At 36.9% G+C, this 20,527-nt stretch overlaps 1 protein-coding gene and 1 long non-coding RNA gene across 3 annotated transcripts in view; one reads left to right on the forward strand and one right to left on the reverse strand.

Moving 5' to 3' along the window:
- The window catches only part of pde1a (phosphodiesterase 1A, calmodulin-dependent), a 92,191-nt gene that overhangs the window by 50,927 nt on the left and 20,737 nt on the right, over positions 1-20,527 (reverse strand). The window contains exon 1 of one of the 2 annotated variants that reach the window (XM_083537021.1): positions 6,011-6,297. The exons of the other annotated variant lie outside the window; for it this stretch is intronic. Coding sequence (XP_083393147.1) covers positions 6,011-6,063 — 53 coding nt within the window. The 5' untranslated portion in view covers positions 6,064-6,297. Of the gene's footprint in view, positions 1-6,010; positions 6,298-20,527 lie in introns of those variants that run through there. 2 annotated transcript variants of the gene reach the window in all.
- The window catches only part of LOC310723786, a 72,367-nt gene that overhangs the window by 19,544 nt on the left and 32,296 nt on the right, over positions 1-20,527 (forward strand). The gene's annotated exons all lie outside the window — the stretch shown is intronic.

A 20,527-nucleotide genomic window follows, 5' to 3' on the forward strand; every position in this document is an offset into this window, starting at 1 on the left:
CAGAAAAATGTTCAATGGACCGTTGTCGTGCCTCAACATCACAGTTTTGATGTTTTCACAGAAACAGACGTAACCCAGATATGGTTTTAGCTCTGTTGATTCAAGTACAGTGGACAGTTGAACTTGAGGTAAATGGTAGCCTTGAGCAAATGTAAAATGGCCCTGTGTTTAAGATTACACACAGCAATCATGTCAATGTGACTGTAAGTTTTCTCTTAAAGAACTCCCAAGTGGCCCTCTTTTCCAAACGGTCCTAAGATGTGGTAAGCGCTCCGTTAACATGGTTATTCAATTTGAACATTGGGAAAACAGTTGCAGGAAAATGAAAACAAGATTCTACTACTTTCTTCAATATGAATATTTGACAGACCTAACCTAAAAACATTCGATACTAACAAGAATGCAGTTATAAAAAAGATGTAATTATGGCATTTTAATAAATGAACTACAAACTACAGAATAAGCAAATGTTATTATACTATTAAATGTTATAATTATTATACTTTTTTTTATCATATATATATATATATATATATATATATATATATATATATATATATATATATATATATATATATATATATATATATATATATATATGGGATCCACAAATCTTAAATATAAATGTATGTGACTAAATGACTGTTTTATGTAAGCATTTAAATTTTTTTTCTAAATATTTTTGTTTATTTTTGTCTTGATTTTTGGTTCCTATGCTTAGCTAAAGGCAAATTTCAACCCTGTAGACAATAGAAGTAACTAAATAACTAACTAAGTCACTAACTAACTAACATAAGAATGCAAAAGTACAGAACTCTACATTTCTCTACAAAAGTGCTGCCTTGAATTTCTTTATTAGATACAAAAGAATTGTTGCTGAAATGGATAAGTAAAAAAAAATCATAAGGTAATACATTTTATTAATTCTTTATAAGTTAATTCACCCAGTTCTGCATCAGTGGTCACATATTATTAAATGTATTTATTTAACAATTGTTCAACATTACTTAACACTAAGGTTTAGTACATCAAACAGAATATGCACTCACACTTCCTCTATCTCTTTGCTTTTTTTGATGCAGTTCTCCTTCAAATTATAATCTGTGATTCGAAAAAGCACACTTAAATCTTTGACAATTTGCTGAACAACACAAGGGTTTTTAGGAAAAATGTGACCTAAATCCACCAAAAAAAACCCAGATCTACAATATTTGTAAATGTGCTATTTTTCACCAAACTGCAGCAGAATACATCCATGTTTTCTTGTATGTATTCACGGGCTGCTCTTGGTGAAAAATGCCACATTTACAAATATTGTATGTCTCTTTAGGCACACTGCTTATGTAGTGTACCTATAGTGTTGTGACTGAAATAGGTTCAAGGTTTTTATTTGTCAATGCCACCATATATGCGGTTGTACAGAGGAATCGAAACACCGTTTCTCTTCTTTCTTATCAAGTGTTTACATTGTCAATGCAGTATAGAGTTTGTATAGGCAGTCAGTGCAATATCAGCAGTTCAGTGCAATGTAGACAGATTTTGTATGCGGTAATATCAGTGTATTTGTAATAAATAGATATATACATATAGCTTGTGAATATTTCTCATAAACATCTGAATGTGTAAGGTGCAGTATACATCCTAATATATGTAAACATAATGAAGTTCTGAATATAAGGCATTTGTAAAGTGCAAAACAGAAAGCAGCAGTATGACGGTAGTACAAAAAAACTGTAATGTGTAAAGTGCAACAGTGTCAGATTTAAAGGATTTGTTCATGTAACATTTTTGTAATTAGGTGTTTAGTAATATTATACAACTCCCTTCTGACCACCATGAAAGGTACAAAAATGACTACATGTAACCTGCCTGGATTAGAGTAACTATGACCCACCAGTTAAGATAGGCCTGGAGGGGTCGGGGTGTCCAAAAGAGAGTGTCTTGCCCTTAAATGGTGACATGGAGGCATCTTGCAAGATGAAATGTGTGGGTCAAATACACTGCAGACATATAATGGACAGTTTTAGATGGCTTTGGAAATATAGAATGTAACTTTGGTTGCTGGGAAAAAGCCTGGATTTGTGTGAGATTGAAAAGTGTGGAATAGATACAGTAATGGATATAGTAATGGCTAGTTGAGGTGTTCTGGGCATCTTACAATAATTACACATATTTGGCTCTCTGTACAGTTGTATCAAACTTATCCTATTGGATGATGATACCAAGGAATAGCCAAAGCCTGCTTGAAAAATTATATCTTACAGCTGGATTGGAAAAATTTAGAAATCCCACTAGACATTCAGATATCTGACTGGAAATAGAAAAGCCTGGATTGACCTTCTTAAAATATTGCCACTGAAACCACCACCACCCACCAGGACAAGTGGTAAGAAAAACGAATGAATGAAAGTTTCCACCCAAACTCTCCAATCAACTTACAATCTACTGGTACTACAGAGTGGTCTCCAGGACTTTAATGAATAGAGCAATGCCACCCTGAAATTGGTACTGAATAGGAATCAGTTATTCTAAAATAAGTATAAACATTAAAGACTCATCTAACATTTCAATGATAGGTTTTTGAACTTTTTTTCTGGAAACATTTTGACTTTACCCAAATCAAATGCCAATTCCATATAACCAAAAGTAAAAAGTGCTTGAAAATCATCTTTGGAGAAGATTATGCTGAGAAGAACATAGATTAAAACGAGTTTTAAAGGACGGGGTGGTAGCTTAGTGAAGGCCTTGGATTTTGAACCTGATGTTGTGAGTTAAAATTTCAGCTACAACACTCCATAAACTCCAGGGCCCTTGAGAAAGGCCCTTAACCCATAGCTGCTCAGTTGTATAAATACTGAACAGAATAAATAATAAGCCAATGTGTGCTGTCACACTCTGAGAGTACGCCAAAGATTTCCCATCATTATGATAATATTTGGGTGAATATACTGTACATGCCACTTGAGATTTTTAATACAGATTGCTGAGTTTGTTGTAAATATATAACCAGATCATTTGGCTCATCAAATGTATTAAAATCTCTGCACGTAAACACTGCCACTTACACTTTAGGGGTCTTAAGGTCCCCCATAAAGATGTTTCTTACATCTTTGTAAAGATCCATGAGGTCAATGCAGAGCATCGTGAGAGAGCGTGAGGCCTGAGAGAGTAATCGTTGATTCATGACTCACTCAGTTCATCTGCGCTTCGTAGTAACCCATGGGCCACTTATCAAAGTCAAAGCTTGAGATAAATTGCAGATGTCATCAGGCACCACCCAATGGGATTTTAAGTGCAGCCCGGGGCGGGATGTCATTATTTATAAACAAAACATGAAGAAGAGAGCTTTATTTCCTTTATAGAGTCCAGGCCTTGGTGTATTAGTTACCGGAGTGTATCCCAAACACTGATGAGTAAAAGCTTGACTTTGTAGCAAATTAAGAAAAAGAAAAGAAAAAGGAATTCAAGGGGTTTATGACTCACATACACACACACACACACACACACACACACAAACTGCACCATCACACACAACACTCGCGTTTTGCACAGTAATATTTACCAGATGGAACTCGTTTTCACTTCATTTTTCATTCTGTTAACTCTCGGCAGACATATTGAGAGCTAGGATGTCGTTTTAAACAATGTGCGAGTTAACAATGTAAATAAAAGAAAACATCAAAAGTGAATTCTTTTACATTTTCAAACAGATTTAAAATGACCAGATCTGTCAAATCTATCATTACCTCTGTGGTTATCATTACATTAAGGAAAGCATGGCATCTGTGGTGTCAGTAAAAAAAAGAGGAAGTCTGACCTGCGTTCCTATCAATTCAATAAAAGAGGTGTTGGCTATATGGTTGTTATTTTCATTGAAGAAGATGTGGCCATCATGTTATCAATCTTCTTGAAGGAGGTGTGGCCGTTATGATTGTCAATCTCATTGAAGTAGGTGTGGCCTTCATGCTATCACTTTCAGTTATTCATTGAATAAAGGTGTGGCCTTTATTTTTTTTCTCTTCCACTGAAGGAGGTGCACCCTTTATGTTATCAATCTAAGTAAAGATGTGGCCTTTATTTTTATTAATCTCAGAGAAGGAGTTTTGGCCTTTATATTTATTAATCTCAGTAAAGCAGGATTACCCTGTGTATTTACTCATCCTAGTGAAGTAGGTGTGGCCTTTATGTTTTCAATCTTAGTGAAGGAGGTATGACCTTTATGTTTATCAATCTCAGTGAAAAAGATGCATTGTTAATGCCATTACTCTCAGTGAAGAAATTGTGGCCTTTATTTTTATTAATTTTAGAAGGAGACATGGCCTCTAGGTTTATCAATCTCAGTGAAGTAGGTGTGGCCTTAATGTTATCAATCTGTCAAAAAAGGTGTGGCCTCTATGTCCAAATGCAATTGATGATGTGGCCTCTATGGTTATCACTCTCAGAAGCAAGACATGAGTAGTCTCAAATAAGTAGGTACGGCTTCTATAACCATTGGTCCCGGTGAAAAAAGACATTTTCCTAATACCTGTCAGTCTCAGTAAAGGACACATAGCCGCTATACTTATCAGTACCAGTGAAAGAGGTAAGGCTTTTATACCTGTAAGTCCCTGTAAGGGACATGTGCCCCCCTGTTTCAATCCTACTGATCCCCCCAGGGAAAGACATGTGGCCTCTATATCTATCAATCCCAGTTTAATGTGTGTGACCTTCACACCATTTAGTCCCAGGGAAGGACACATGGCCTCTACATATTTGTACCAGTGAAAGAGGCATGGCCTGTATACCTGTTTTTTCCAGTCAGGGACATGTACCTTATATGAATAGCAGTCCCAGTGAAATAGGCGTGGCCTTTACACCATTTAATCCTCTGGAAGGACACGTGGCCTATTTACCGATCAGTCTCAGGGAAGGACACCTGGCCTCTATATCTATTAGCCTGAGTAACAGAGACATTACCTCTAATTTTGCCAGTTCCATTAAAGGAAATGTGGCTTCTATACCGGTCAATCCCATTAAAAGGAAGCTTGGGAAGGGGTATTTCAGTGATGAAAGTTTTGGACTTCTGATCAGACAGTCATGAGTTCAAATCGAACCACCACCAAGCTGCCACTGCTAAGCCCTTCTGCAAGGTCCTTAACTCCAAACTGCTCAAGTTGTATAAACGAGATAAAGTTGCTCTGGATAAGGGCCATAAATATAAATGTAAATCTAACAATCAAATTACCTATACCTGTCAGCTGCAGTAAAGAACGTGTGGTCTTTATAGCTATCATACCCCTCAAAGCTTTACATTTAAACAAAAAAAACCTGCACATCATATCATAAACCGTATCATATTGAATAGCATTGTCCCGAAGCAGTTTTAAATGTTTTAACCAGCGCAAGAATATTCATTAAGAATACTGGTCATAGCCCACATTGATGATGATAAGAGTGAAAGACAACCAACAGATAGTGATGCAGAGTTGAGAATACTTGGTAAGGAAACTACTGTACAGCTGCTCCTCTTTACCGCACTTTTCCGTTTTACATGCGAAGAAGCCATTAGTGGCCTTTTCAAAATAATGAGGCTCTGAAAATGAACCGGAACCATGTAACCTGCCTCTAATGACCGTACAACCACAACACACTGGGTCATTTAGCGAACGCTATTCTGATCTGCCTCCAAACTTGTGAAAAAGTGTGTGTGTGTGTGTCTATGGGTGCACACGTGTGTGTTCAATTAAAATCAGACAACTTTTCTGCGGAATATATATATATTTTTTCCTCTAATGCTCTAAAAACACACAGAAGACAACTTCATAGAAAGTTTGGGTTGGTTGCGTTGCGTTGCACATAGTTGCAGAATATAAAAAGCAGTGGTCCAAGAGAAGCATGAGAGCAAGTTGAACTACTTTAAATTCCCATCTAACACACAAACAAGATCCACACACACTTATACACACTCATGCACACGTGTCCACCTGTAATGTCTCAGCTCAAGCAGTTCAGCAGTTTGGTCCCCTCTTACCTGAAGATAGGTCTGTGCAGAAGTTGCCTCTTAATGGTCACATATTGGTCCATTGACAAGTTTGTGTGTGTGTGTGTGTGTGTGTGTGTGTGTGTGTGTGTGTGTGTGTGTGTGTGTGTGTGTGTGTGTGTGTGTGTGTGTGTGTGTGTGTCTGTGTGTGTGTGTTTTCAAAAGCGAGCTGGCTGCTCTGGCTTTCTGAATCTCAGATCACATTGCAGTGGGTGCTCGCTGTGGCCCAGCCTCTCTCTCCCCGTCTGACAGAGAGGCCATATCACAGAGAGCGTTCCTCAACACAGAGAGGGGGGTTTTTACACTCACTTACACACACACACACACACACACACACACACACACACACACACACACACACACACACACACAGAGCTTGGACAGAGCCAGCTTCCAGCTGCGGCTTGGTGTAAAGTGTGAACTCTTCCTCTAGTTGTGGGAAAATTTAGTGCTGCTCTCATTCTGCCGTGTCCCCGTGGCTGAGAGTTTGTTTTAATTTCAGTCCCTAAACACTGACACAAGTTACTTTTAGTCCTGAAATTGAGGTTTTGGCTTTGTTTTAGTCCTTCATTTTACAGTTTGTCTGGCTGTGGGGAATTCAGTGCTCATAGACTGTGCTTATAACTTTTTTTAACTTATAGCTTTTAACTGTATAATACTGAGGTATTTCTAATGCTTGGGGTCATATTGTTTTTGAGCTGTTAGGTTTATGAAGTTAAACTTTTATTTAGAGTGTTTTACACAGTTTTTAAATGAAGTTTAGGTATTTAACATTATGCATTTTTATGGTTTCAACCAAGGGTTGAATTTGGAACTGAAGGTTTGGGATGTTTTACATAATTAAACTGATGTTTTAGTGATTAAACTGAAAGTGTAAGATGTTTGTAGTGTTGAAACTAATGACAGAATAGTTGAAAGTGAGGGTTTAGGATATTTTAAGTGTTTAAACTTAGGTTTTAGGACGTTTTATTGTTGGTAGTAAGGGTATAGGATAATTTTTCATTTGTTTTTAAATTGAGGGTTTAGGAAGTTTTTAGTGTTTCGAATGTTTCAGTATGGACACTAAAGGTGTAGAGAGTTTAGGATGTTTTAGGTAAATTAAATTAAGATTAGGAATGTTTTAGTTTTTGAACAATAGTTTGAGATGTTTTTAGTGGTGGACTTAAAGATTTAGTATGTTTTAGTGTTAGAACTGAGTGTTTGGGATGTGTAAGTGTTAGAACTGAGTGTTTGGGATGTGTAAGTGTTAGAACTGAGTGTTTGGGATGTTTTAGTGTTAAAACTGAGTGTTTGGGATGTTCTAATGTTAGAACATAGTGTTTGGGATGTTTTAGTGTTGGAACTGAGTGTTTGGGATGTTTTAGTGTTAGAACTGAGTGTTTGGGATGTTTTAGTGTTAGAACTGAGTGTTTTAGATGTTTTAGTGTTAGAACTGAGTGTTTTAGATGTTTTAGTGTTAGAACTGAGTGTTTGGGATGTTTTAGTGTTAGAACTGAGTGTTTTAGATGTTTTAGTGTTAGAACTGAGTGTTTGGTATGTTCTAATGTTAGAACATAGTGTTTGGGATGTTTTAGTGTTGGAACTGAGTGTTTTAGATGTTTTAGTGTTAGAACTGAGTGTTTGGGATGTTTTAGTGTTAGAACTGAGTGTTTGGGATGTTCTAATGTTAGAACATAGTGTTTGGGATGTTTTAGTGTTGGAACTGAGTGTTTTAGATGTTTTAGTGTTAGAACTGAGTGTTTGGGATGTTTTAGTGTTAGAACATAGTGTTTGGGATGTTTTAGTGTTAGAACTGAGTGTTTTAGATGTTTTAGTGTTAGAACTGAGTGTTTGGGATGTTCTAATGTTAGAACATAGTGTTTGGGATGTTTTAGTGTTGGAACTGAGTGTTTTAGATGTTTTAGTGTTAGAACTGAGTGTTTGGGATGTTTTAGTGTTAGAACTGAGTGTTTTAGATGTTTTAGTGTTAGAACATAGTGTTTGGGATGTTTTAGTGTTAAAACTAAGTGTTTGGGATGTTTTAGTGTTGAAACTAAGTGTTTGGGATGTTTTAGTGTTAGATCTTCTGGTTTGGGATGTTTTAGTGTTGAAACTAAGTGTTTGGGATGTTTTAGTGTTAGATCTTCTGGTTTGGGATGTTTTAGTGTTGAAACTAAGTGTTTGGGATGTTTTAGTGTTGAAACTAAGTGTTTGGGATGTTTTAGTGTTGAAACTAAGTGTTTGGGATGTTTTAGTGTTGAAACTAAGTGTTTGGGATGTTTTAGTGTTAGATCTTCTGGTTTGGGATGTTTTAGTGTTGAAACTAAGTGTTTGGGATGTTTTAGTGTTAGATCTTCTGGTTTGGGATGTTTTAGTGTTGAAACTAAGTGTTTGGGATGTTTTAGTGTTAGATCTTCTGGTTTGGGATGTTTTAGTGTTGAAACTAAGTGTTTGGGATGTTTTAGTGTTAGATCTTCTGGTTTGGGATGTTTTTAAACAGAGGTTTTAGGATGTTTTAGTATTAAAAACACAGGGTGTAGGATGTTTTAAGTGTTTTAATTGAGAGTTTAGTATGTTTTTGTGTTGGAACTGGTAGTTTTAGTGTTGAGACTGAGGGTTCAGCATGTTTTAAGTGAATAAACAGAGGGTTTAGGTTTAGTGTTTAAATCCAGGTTAAAGGATGTTTTAAACTAAACATTTAAGTTGCTTCAGTGTTAAAACCGAAGGCAGTTTTTTAGACTTTAAGATAAGCATTTTGGTTGTTTTTATTGTTTGTTTAAACAGCTGAGTCTGTTGGAGTCTTCAAATGGCAGACAGACAGAAAGACAGAAAGACAGATAGATAGATCGATCATCCTAGAGGGCAATTCACATACTACAGCAGCAAAGACAGTGAAATAATAGAATATTATTTTCATTATTATAATATTATACTATTTTCCACTATTTTTAATTATAAGCTTTTTTTTTATTCATATATATAAATACATAAATAAATATATAAATATACAGTGTATAAAGAAGAAACAGATATAGACTGAGGTTGTAAGGTGGACGTACAGTAGAATGTTTTTGTATAAATATAGGAACGTTGTAAGCAGTGTAACAGCAGAAGAGGGAATGGCAGTAAAGTGACCGTGCGTGGGTTTGTGAATAATGGATGTTGAGCTAATCCTAAACCTCGCTCAGAGTATTGTAATGTTCCAACACAGAGATGAGCTGCTGCACAGTAAGTGCTGTTGGTACAAACAACCTCCTTTACCGCTCCTTTCTACAGCCGAGCTGAAGGAGTCTTTAGGAGTAACCTGAAGAAAGAGGGATATTCACAAATGGCTGTGGGTTTACTGACTTGCAGTTTTAATGTACAGTATAGAGTCTGTGCTAGTTTGGTAATAAAAGCAGGGCTTGGGTTAGATTTTATTGTTAATGGTGGTCTGGATTAGATTTCCTTTTACGGCATTTGGTAGACACCTTTATCCAGAGCGCCTTGCAATTATCTGCATTTAGGAGACACCCTTTTACAGAGCAATTAAAATAATCTAATTTGTACAACTGAGCAGTTGAGGGTTGAAGAGCCTCACTTAAGAGCCCATTTACACTGTAGCCGCTTGGTGGTGCTGTGATTTTAAGTCATGATTTTCTGATTAGTCAACTGTCCACATGTCCACTGTCAATTTAATTCTATTCAATTCATTTTTATTTGTATAGCGTTTTTAACATTGTCTTAAAGCAGCTTTACACAGATAATGTAGTGATAAATAAAGAATAGGATGGTTCTTTATGTGTAAGTTTGTCCCTGATGAGCAAGGAAAAACTCCCCAAAACTCCACTGTCTTCTCCAATGAGCTACCACTTCCCGAATGTAGAGTTTACGCTGATATTTGGAGAATGTTTTGGTCTTTTGGCTTGGGATGTTTTTAGTCTTTAAACTCGTTTATAGGGTTTAAACTAGACATTTGTTTTTATTTTATGAACAGACAATTTATCTTTTTTGTTTAAAATGTTGATTATAAGTTTTTTATGTTTTTTTTTTCTTGTTTTTATTCCATGCAAAAATTATTTATCTATTTAATCTTTATTGCAAAAGTTGATGTAGTACCTAAATGAAATTGTGAAAAAAAAATGGGTAATTTTAGTCTTCAAACTGCAAATTTTTTTTCTTTTTGTGTTTAGACTAATCTCTTGGACATGCAGCTCTGTATTTTACAAAACACAAAGAAAATAAGGTTAGAGACACATGAATAGTCTAATTTTGTCACTTTTGTTGAGTGAAGTTGATGTGTGTACACAAATTAGTGAAGATAGAAGAACTGGATGACAAGAGCTGGCTGTGTGTCAGCCAAACAACCATTATTTCACAATCTGGCATTGATTTAAAGTTTGGACAAAGTTATGCAAGGAGAGGCAGCTTCTCGAATTTGGCAGAAGGCGGGAATTATCATGACAAAGCTCGCTGCTTCGTGTCTTAATCAACAGAAATTAAAGTCTGTCTGTAGAAGAGACAGATGTTCGTAGTTCGGCTGTGATCACTGGTCAAACTAGCAATGATCCTGTGTAATGATCTTGAAGAAGCCTAAATTACACCAATAGGAGAACTATAAAGATTAATGATACTAGAATAGCAGTGTGGTAATACAAGGAACACAAGTCATCAATCAATTCAACTGGTAACAGCAGCCCTTTCATGAAGGTTATGATGGGCTCTTTAGAGCAAATATGTAGGCAAATCTATCATCACAGAACAGCCATTGAAATGAGTCATTTTATTTAATATTAAATCTATTTCAAGGTCATCACCATGTACACAGATAGACAGATTTTTTTTGCCTAAATAAATGTATACCAGATTGAAAGAAATAGAATATATACCTTATGATTTTTTTTTGGTTTTAGTTCACTTTTGGCAGCAGTCGTGGTGAACTATGCTAGGGCGGCTTGTACCGTTGAAAGAACAGTCTCAAGTGTTCTCTGCATTGTTCTTCTTGAATTTCTCCAACATAAAAGTTCCCAAGTTAACAGTTTAAAGAATTTCACATCATACTTTTTCTCACACATTGGAGAACATCGACAAAACGAGTTAGTTCATATTCTCAAATGTGCTACAGCAGTTATAAAAAGCCTTTCCTTTACCAGCTTTATTTTGTTTCTTTTCTTAAAGTAAGTAAAACAAAAAAGACTCAAAGACTGCACAGACATTTTTCAATAATATGGCAAATTCAATGTCACGTTTAAGATATTTAGAGTGACCCTCTTGAGATGCCACCAAAACTCTTCAACCACCTGTTAGAGTTCAAGTTCATCCTGCCAAAAGCTTTAGAAGCTTCTTTTGCACTGCAAAGGTCCTGGCACTGAATCAGGAACCATTATGTTCCAGCCTCAAAATTATAAAAAAAAATATATATATACTTAACAGGACAAATGGATTTGGTTTGATTCAAAACTAAAACATGATGACTTTAGGTGCTTTGGGAAGAGGAGCCATTTGTTGCTTTATGACCCCCTCAAGACTCTTACATTTTATGACCACCAATATAATGGTCAAGTCTATAATTTTACATTCATTTTTAGTAACATCATAATCTATAATTTTACAATTATTCTGCAATGTTTGGGGTGCTGGTGTAAAACATTTAATTTTATGGGAACTGGGACCCTTTTACACAGCAATTACAGTTACCTCATTTATACAACTAAGCAGATGATGTTTGCTCAAGGGCCCAGCATGGACAGATTGGCGTTGTTGGGACCGTGAACTCATGACCTTGTGCTCAAAAATGCTAAATCTTGAACACTAAACTACCACTTCCCTGTTAAATTCATAACTAAAGAGCAGGAGGTGTAAAACTTCCAAGATATTAACCTGAGCTCAGGAGTAAAGTTGGAACTGGAACTGGAGCTGAAGCTACCTGCTGCGACATTGTGTTAACCAAGACTGTTGCTCATTTTATAGACTGTTGTGAAATTATATGTGGCAACATCAATCAGGAGGTACAGTAGACCATAATGCATTTTGCTAGCAAAAAAATCTATTGAAATTTGGAAGGCAAAAACTGTGTGGCCTGTTTACAAGCTTATTTTATAGCAGACTGAAGTGTTAAAAGTGTGGCTCTGGCTTGTGTTTTTCATCACAACTGTGTTTTTGCCTCAAAACATCTGAATGACATTCACTCAAACTGTTTTGGTCGGGATGGAGCGTACTCTGTAGGAATGGTGACACATTTGTGGGCACCGAAGTGCAACGATTTGCATCAGACACCCCACTAGAACCTTGCAGTGAAGGCTAGGACATGTTCAGAGCGAAACACCAGGCCTGCCTTATTCAGAAATCAGTATGTGATGCCAAATGTTTTGGCACGCTCACACAGCTCTAGACTTTGCATGTCTGATACAATACAGTCCACAGATGGTCGTTTATTGATGTGTTTATTGATATGATATTCTAGTTTGCATCATTTTTATGTCAGAAATTGTGTTTCTGGTTTCTGCCAAATCTTGATCTCATTCTGACTTAATTCTCAGCTGCTGCCATGCACAGTTTGAAACCGAGGTTGTAAAAAACAGTGGCATTTACTTGTTCCTTAAAAGATGCCTTTAATGATGCTGAACTTTTGCCTAAAGTGCAAAAACAACTCAGGTTTTCTTTTGTGGGTTGTGGTTCGATGTAAATACTCTAGAATCAAACACTGAAGCTTCTACATTACATTATAATGGTTATGCTTTAACAATATCTTTTCAAACCATTAAACCACTGGAAACTCTAAGGAAGGAACCTGTATAAAGGACACCTGCCTATAAAAATACTTATTTAATTTCCACTAGAAATAGAGGGCCAGTAATGACCAAGTCTTTGAGATACAAATAATATAAAAACAAGAAATGACTTTACATGTTTTGTCTATGGAACTATCCTGTGTACACACTATATTAGTAGTAGTAGTAGTTTGCAATGGATTACTGGCACTCTAGCTGGAAAAATATTGTTTTTTTCCCAATGATATGTTGCAGCCGAAAGAAGAAGACATGTATTTTCTCTTTGCGTGTTTATAGTTGCTTTACAGTTTCCCTTTACTGGAATTAGAAGTCCAAATATGTTGCAGCATGACAATGCTCCTGTACACAGAGCTCCATGAAGACAAGGTTGATGTAGAGTGCCCAATACAAAGCCATGTCTTCAACTCCACTAAACTCCCCCTTTGGGACGAACTGAACAAACACCACCTGAATCCAGAGCTCCTGATCTCCTCAACATTAGTGCCTAATTTTACTATTGCCCTTGTGGACGAATCCTAAATCCTTAAATCCATGCCAAAATCTAGTGAAAAGCCTTTGCAGAAGAGTGTAGGTTATTGTAACAGCATAGAGGAAATAAATCTAGAATAATATGTTCAACAATCATATATAGATCTAATAGTCAGGTGTCTACAGTCTCTAGGTTGTATCTTGTAAATGTGTGTGAACAAAGTAAGTCATTTTAAAACAGTGAATCAGGAGACAATGTAAATGAACAAAAAAAATTAAATAAAAAAAAAACACACAGGGTGTTGAGGGGGTTTCCTGTTTTAAGCCTGATCTTATATATATATATATATATATATATATATATATATATATATATATATATATATATATATATATATATATATATATATATATATATATATATACACAGTGTATATATATATATATATATATATATATATTTATTTATTTTTTTTTTTTTTTTTTTTTTTATTCCATCTGCTATTTTTTTTTTTTCTTCTTTCAAATATTTTATTATTTACCACTTTCAGGTTGCTACAGAATCTGATGAATGGCTTTGGCTTGTTTACCCAGGAGCACTGATGTATAACATTTATTTCAACCGCAGTGTTTAGTTTTGTTTCTCCTTCGCTGTAGTTTCTGGTCAATTTCGTTGGCTCTCCTGCCTGGACTGCGCTCTGTGGCACTTGTAAATTGTTTTGGAAAAACAGCTTCTTTCAGACCGAACAAATCTAAATTTTAAACTATAGGAGAAAAAAAAAATCACTGAATGGGAATGATGACAGACTGATTCCACGCTAATGGGGACGGGCGGGGGGTGGGGGGTGGATGGTATTTGGTGTGTTAAAGAAAAGACAGACTTTAGTGGCGTGATTTGGTAGCAACAAATATTACACACCAAATATGAAGACAAGAAGAATATTTTCATCTACAATATGCATGATTATGCAGTGCAGTGATGGCAATTTATTAATTGGACCTCCATCTCGGGGATATTTTCTTTGCCACAGTTGCCATTGGATTGCGCATTAGGGACACTCTTACAATTATAATAAACGTATACATTATTTTAATGCTTTATCTTTGTAAAGCTGTTCCATTGTTAAATGCGCTATTCAAATTAAATTGAATTGAATGAATGAAATTATTTCATAGAGGGGTTATGACAGTAATATATTGTAAGACCTACTGTATGTATACCTCTGTTTGCCATCTTGCAGGTAAGGCAAGTTATGTATTTATATGGAAAAGTGAAAAATATTTCATAATTTTGATATTAACTCGTTCTGTTTTTTTGCTATTTTATGTGGACTTTACATGCAACTGTGCTTTATTTATTTATTCATTGATTATTATTATTATCATCATCATCATCATAATCATTATTATTAAGCATTTTATGTTTTAGCTAAAATAAATCTGTTTTGGAAACTGGGCAGGAATTTAATTAAGTGAATTACAACATTCTAGCATTAAACAATGCTATAAAATATTACTGTTTTTTACCCAGATAAATACTGCCACACTTGTTCATCTTACTAAAACACCATATTACAGAAAGTTCAAACATGCTGTATAGACCAACCAGGCACCTGCCTAATATTGTGTTGGTCCCCTTTTACTGCCAGAACAGTTGTGACCTGTCATGCATTAACAAAATTAACTTGTTCAGCAATTCTAGTTACAGAAGCTAATCTGTTGGATCAGACCACACGGACCAGCCTTTGCTCCTCACATGCATCAATGAGCCTTGGCCTGCCATGACCCTGTCGTCGGTTCACCATTGTTCCTTCCCTGGAGCCCTTTTGATAGATACTGACCACTGCAGGCCGGGAACATCTCACAAGAGCTGCAGTTTTGGAGATGCTCAGACCTAGTCGCCAAGACGTCCCAATTTAACGCTTGTCAACTCCCTCAAATCCTTACGCTCGCTCGTGTTCCTGCTTCTAACACGTCAACTTTGGGGACAAAATATTCATTTGCTGTCTAATAGATCCACCCACTAACAGGTGCCATGATGAAGAGATAATAGGTGTTATTAATTTCAGTGGCCATTATGTTATAATGCCACAAGATCATTAGTGAGATCAGGTGCTGATGTTGGGTGAGCGAATTTGGGGTTCAGTTGGCATTCCAATTCACGTTTAAGCTTTGTGGGACCAGTTTGAGAAAGAACCAGATGACTCTGTTGGCCAGGTTTCAACAAACTTTGCCATACATAGAAAATGTACAGTGGGTACGGAAAGTATTCAGACCCCCTTAAATTTTTCACTCTTTTTTATCTTGCAGCCATTTGCTAAAATCATTTAGGTTCATTTCTTTTCCTCATGAATGTACACACAGCACCCTATATTGACAGAAAAACACAGAATTGTTGACACTGTTGCAGATTTATTAAAAAAGAAAAACTAAAATATCACATGGTCCTAAGTATTCAGACCCTTTGCTCAGTATTTAGTAGAAGCCCCCTTTTGATCTAATATAGCCATGAGTCTTTTTGGGAAGGATGCAACAAGTTTTTCACACCTGGATTCAGGGATCCTCTGCCATTCCTCCTTGCAGATCCTCTCCAGTTCTGTCAGGTTGGACGGTAAACGTTGGTGGACAGCTATTTTTAGGTCTCTCCAGGGATGCTCAATTGGGTTTAAGTCATTGCTCTGGCTGGGCCATTCAAGAACAGTCACAGAGTTGTTGTGAAGCCACTCCATCGTTATTTTAGCTGTGTGCTTAGGGTCATTGTCTTGTTGGAAGGTAAACCTTCAGCCCAGTCTGAGGTCCAAAGCACTCTGGAGAAGGTTTTCGTCCAGGATATCCCTGTGCTTGGCCGCATTCATCTTTCCCTTGATTGCAACCAGTCGTCCTGTCCCTGCAGCTAAAAAAACACCCCCACAGCATGATGCTGCCACCACCATGCTTCATTGTTGAGACTGTACTGGACAGGTGATGAGCAGTGCCTGGTTTTTTCCACACATACCGCTTAGAATTAAGGCCAAAAAGTTCTATCTTGGTCTCATCATACCAGAGAATCTTATTTCTCACCATCTTGGAGAACTCCATGCGGGTTTTCATGTGTCCTGCACTGAGGAGAGGCTTCCGTCGGGCCACTCTGCTATAAAGCCGAGGTGAAGGGCTGCAGTGATGGTTGACTTTCTAAAACTTTCTCCCATCTCCCGACTGCATCTCTGGAGCTCAGCCACAGTGATCTTTGGGTTCTTCTTTACCTCTCTCACCAAGGCTCTTCTCCCCCGATAGCTCAGTTTGGCCGGTCGGCCAGCTCTAGGAATGGTTCTGGTCGTCCCAAACGTCTTCCATTTGAGGATTATGGAGGCCACTGTGCTCTTAGGAACCTTAAGTGCAGCAAAAAATTTTTTGGAACCTTGGCCAGATCTGTGCCTTGCCACAATTCTGTCTCTGAGCTCTTCAGGCAGTTCCTTTGACCTTAATGATTCTCATTTGCTCTGACATGCATTGTGATCTGTAAGGTCTTATATAAACAGGTGTGTGGCTTTCCTAATCAAGTCCAATCAGTATAATCAAAAATTTCTGGACTCAAATGAAGGTGTAGAACCATCTCAAGGATGATCAGAAGAAATGGAGAGCACCTGAGTTAAATATATGAGTGTCACAGCAAAGGGTCTGAATACTTAGGACCATATGATATTTCAGTTTTTCTTTTTTAATAAATCTGCAAAAAGGTCAACAATTCTGTGTTTTTCTGTCAGTATGGGGTGCTATGTGTACATTCATGAGGAAAAGAAATGAACATAAATGATTTTAGCAAATGGCTGCAATATAACAAAGAGTGAAAAATTTAAGGGGGTCTGAATACTTTCCGTACCCACTGTATATAATTTATATTACAAAAAAGCATAGACATGAGTCTGGTAATGCAGCAGCACTATAAAACATTGTATTAACGTGTTTCAGGGCTTGCAGGTGTCTGGTTTGCAATCTTTATTCCATCCAGTCTCAGTTCGCTAGCTCTATGAATAAATAAAGTGTAAAAAGGTATAGATTTACATTTTTGGCATTTGGCAGACGCCCTTATCCAAAACAACTTACAATCATTTAATTTATACAATTTGTGCAGGTAAGGGGTTAAGGGCCTTTCCCAAGGGCCCAGTAGTGGCAGCTTGAATTTTAACATACAACCTTCCAATCAGAAGTCCTACACTAAGCTACACTCCACTGAGCTACACTTCCCAATAGGAAGTATCAACTTTGAGATACTTTACTTGATTGGCATAATGAAACAGATCAGTGGGATTAAAGTTGCTGATTTCCAAACTTGCCATGTTTACGTTTGTAAATCATCTCAACCGCAAGGATATAACTAGCTGTTGATGGTGATGTTATCTAAATAATCCAATCTTTAAAAAAATAAAGTGTACATAAGGTGATAAGTGCGTCTGGGTAAAGGTTTTTTTATTTTACGGCTATTTATTTTCACTAATACATCTAATACACCATAATATATAATGTTTAATGCAAATCCATAAGTTAAATGCTGCTTACATTAATAATACTGTTTACAAGAGGATTGAATGTGTTTGGTGGCCATTTTATTTACAGATGTCAGCATTAATTTCATGAAGTTCATTGTCAACATCCATCATGTTTTATTTCTTTGGCCATCAAGACAGATCTGAGGAGGAAACCTATACTGCAAACCCAAGAACCAAACAAAAAAATCTGGAAGCTTCTTTAGCTTTAAAATCACAAGCCAGCCTGAATGGCCATGATGTCGCTCTTCCATTACCACCTATATGACTGTGTTTCATTAGAAAAAAAAGTCTGACATTCCTACAAAAGTAGTTAAGTAGTTCCAGAGGATATTAGACTCCTAGATATTTAGGAGGTCTCAGGTGCCTGCATTTATCCCAAGAGATATTAATCCAATTCTGAAGAGCGACATCATGGCCATTCAGGCTGGCCTGTGATTTTAAAGCTAAAGAAGCTTCCAGATCTTCTGTTTGGTTCTTGGGTTTGCAATTTGGGTTTGCTCCTCAGATCTGTCTTGATGGCCAAAGAAATAAAACTAATAAACAATATTAAGAGGAAAAGGTCTCAGTGGCCAGATACTGTTAGTGGTTCAGTGGAAGGCCAGCATGATGAATTTTCAAAACATTTCTATTGAAGTTTGCTGTATTCAATTTCAGCTGTATTTCAAGGGAAAATAAATGTAGGCTTTCTGTTGCAAGGAGCCCAAGAAGGAAACTAAAGAAACATTCAGATTTAGCTTTCTTTTTATTTATATTTTTGTATGGTGTAACTATAAGTTACTAACAATATATATTGTCCCAAAGCAGCTTTCTTAAACAGATTACAAATATGCATTTGACTATAAATTAGTCCCTATAAGTTTATCCCTAGTGCTCACTCATTAATAAAATTGTAATAAAATTGAAATGAATAAAAGATCTAGTGTGTGTGTGTATATATATATATATATATATATATATATATATATATATATATATATATATATATATATCATCATCATCATCATCTCCCGCTTATCCGTAATTCGGGTCGCAGGGGCAGCAGTCTAAGCAGGCCCCCGCCTTCGACTGCTGCCCAATCCTCACAGCACCGTCCCTTACGGTCCTTCCTGCAGGTGGTGAGCCCACGGGAAGGCAGCCCCACGTCACTCCGACGTCACGGACCTTGATATTTCCCTCGTAAGGGACCCCCGGAGCATAGAGGGTTAAGGGCCTTGCTCAAGGGCCCAAGAGTGGCAGCTTGGCGATACCGGGGCTTGAACCCCAGACCTTCCGATCGGCAACCCAGCGCCTTAACCGCTGGAGCCACCACTCCCCCTATATATATATATATATAGATAGATATAGATATAGATATATATATATATAGTGGTGAGAGTGGCAAGAAAAAACTAATTGAGATAGTATGAGGAAGAAACCTTGAGAGGAACTCATCCTCAACTGGGTGAAACCAAATGTCCATTCAATACAGTTCCATCATTGTTAAGGTCCTAAACTGTTTATGGTTAGACACGTATATGCAGTGGAAACATTTTAGCATTTCGTATTTTTTTGGACTATAAGCCGCTACTTTTTTCCTGGGTTTTTCCCAGTTTCACAAACTTCAAGCCAAAAAATTTAACCCCATAACATTAGACCAATAAAATTTCCGAACGGAAACGAAAAAACGCACCACACCTGTGTTCTGAGCTGCACGGCATCAGGAGAATAAAAAGGTTTTTTTTTCAAAACGCACGACGATGCCAAAAGAAAAACTCCCGAGAGAAATAGTTGTGAAAGGAAGGAGGAAGACAGCGAACAATGGCTTTCTTGGTAGGCTACTGTTTCGATACAAGCCGTTGTAACGCGTTGAGTCTGGGTGAAGGGAGAGCTCACTAACTCCAGTTACAACAGAAATCATATAAGCACAGACGGGTTTCCAAAACTCGTGCTTTTTTATTTTTCTTGGCAACAGCGTTAAGGGTTAGTCAAAGAAACTTAGAAATGAGCATCAGAAAATAATAAGGACATATTCCTTGTCTTGAACACACGCAGTAATAGCGGAAAAATGCAGTGGCAGGCTATTCCCAAAATACCGCTCTGCTCCTAAAGGAAGCGCAACATATTTCACCCGTTACACCGTGTATAACGTGTCTTTCGTTAAAGCCTGTGTAAAGTACATTAGTTTCAGTGTAGGCTTATAGACAGGTGCGGCTTATTTATGTTCAAAATAAAAATATTTGTAAAATTCATTGGGTGCGGAATGGGATTTCACAAAAAAGGCCCATTTTAACCTCTTACATGTATATTTCCATATACATGTATCTTGTGTATACATGTATCTTGTGTATACATGTAAAAGTGGATCATTAGGCAGCAAAAGACCCATGGTCTAAACCAGTGGTCCCCAACACATTATTTCTGTTGTATTTATTATCTGATTCTGAATTTTGGAAAATTACCGGATTCTCTCCACCACATCTGTCTATGACTCACTTTCGATGCATGTCATGATGCCTCGGTCACATGTCTTACTTACATCCGCTACCTTCTTAAAGGGGCTGCTCCGGCTGCTAACACATAATGCATTGCCGCTAAATTCAAACCCCCAAGCCAGCACAATAAACAAACACCACCACAGTGGATTCACGTTTATTATTATATTTAGAAATTACCAGTTTTTATGGCGCTTATACGATTTTATTTTGTTGTATTTATCCACCACGCCTTAAAGGCCGGTCTGTGAAAATATTGTCTGACATTAAACCGTCTTGTGGCCCAAAAAGGTT

The sequence above is a fragment of the Silurus aristotelis genome (genome assembly GCF_946808225.1).
Source record: "Silurus aristotelis genome assembly, chromosome: 3".
Classification (NCBI taxonomy): Eukaryota; Metazoa; Chordata; class Actinopteri; order Siluriformes; family Siluridae; genus Silurus; species Silurus aristotelis.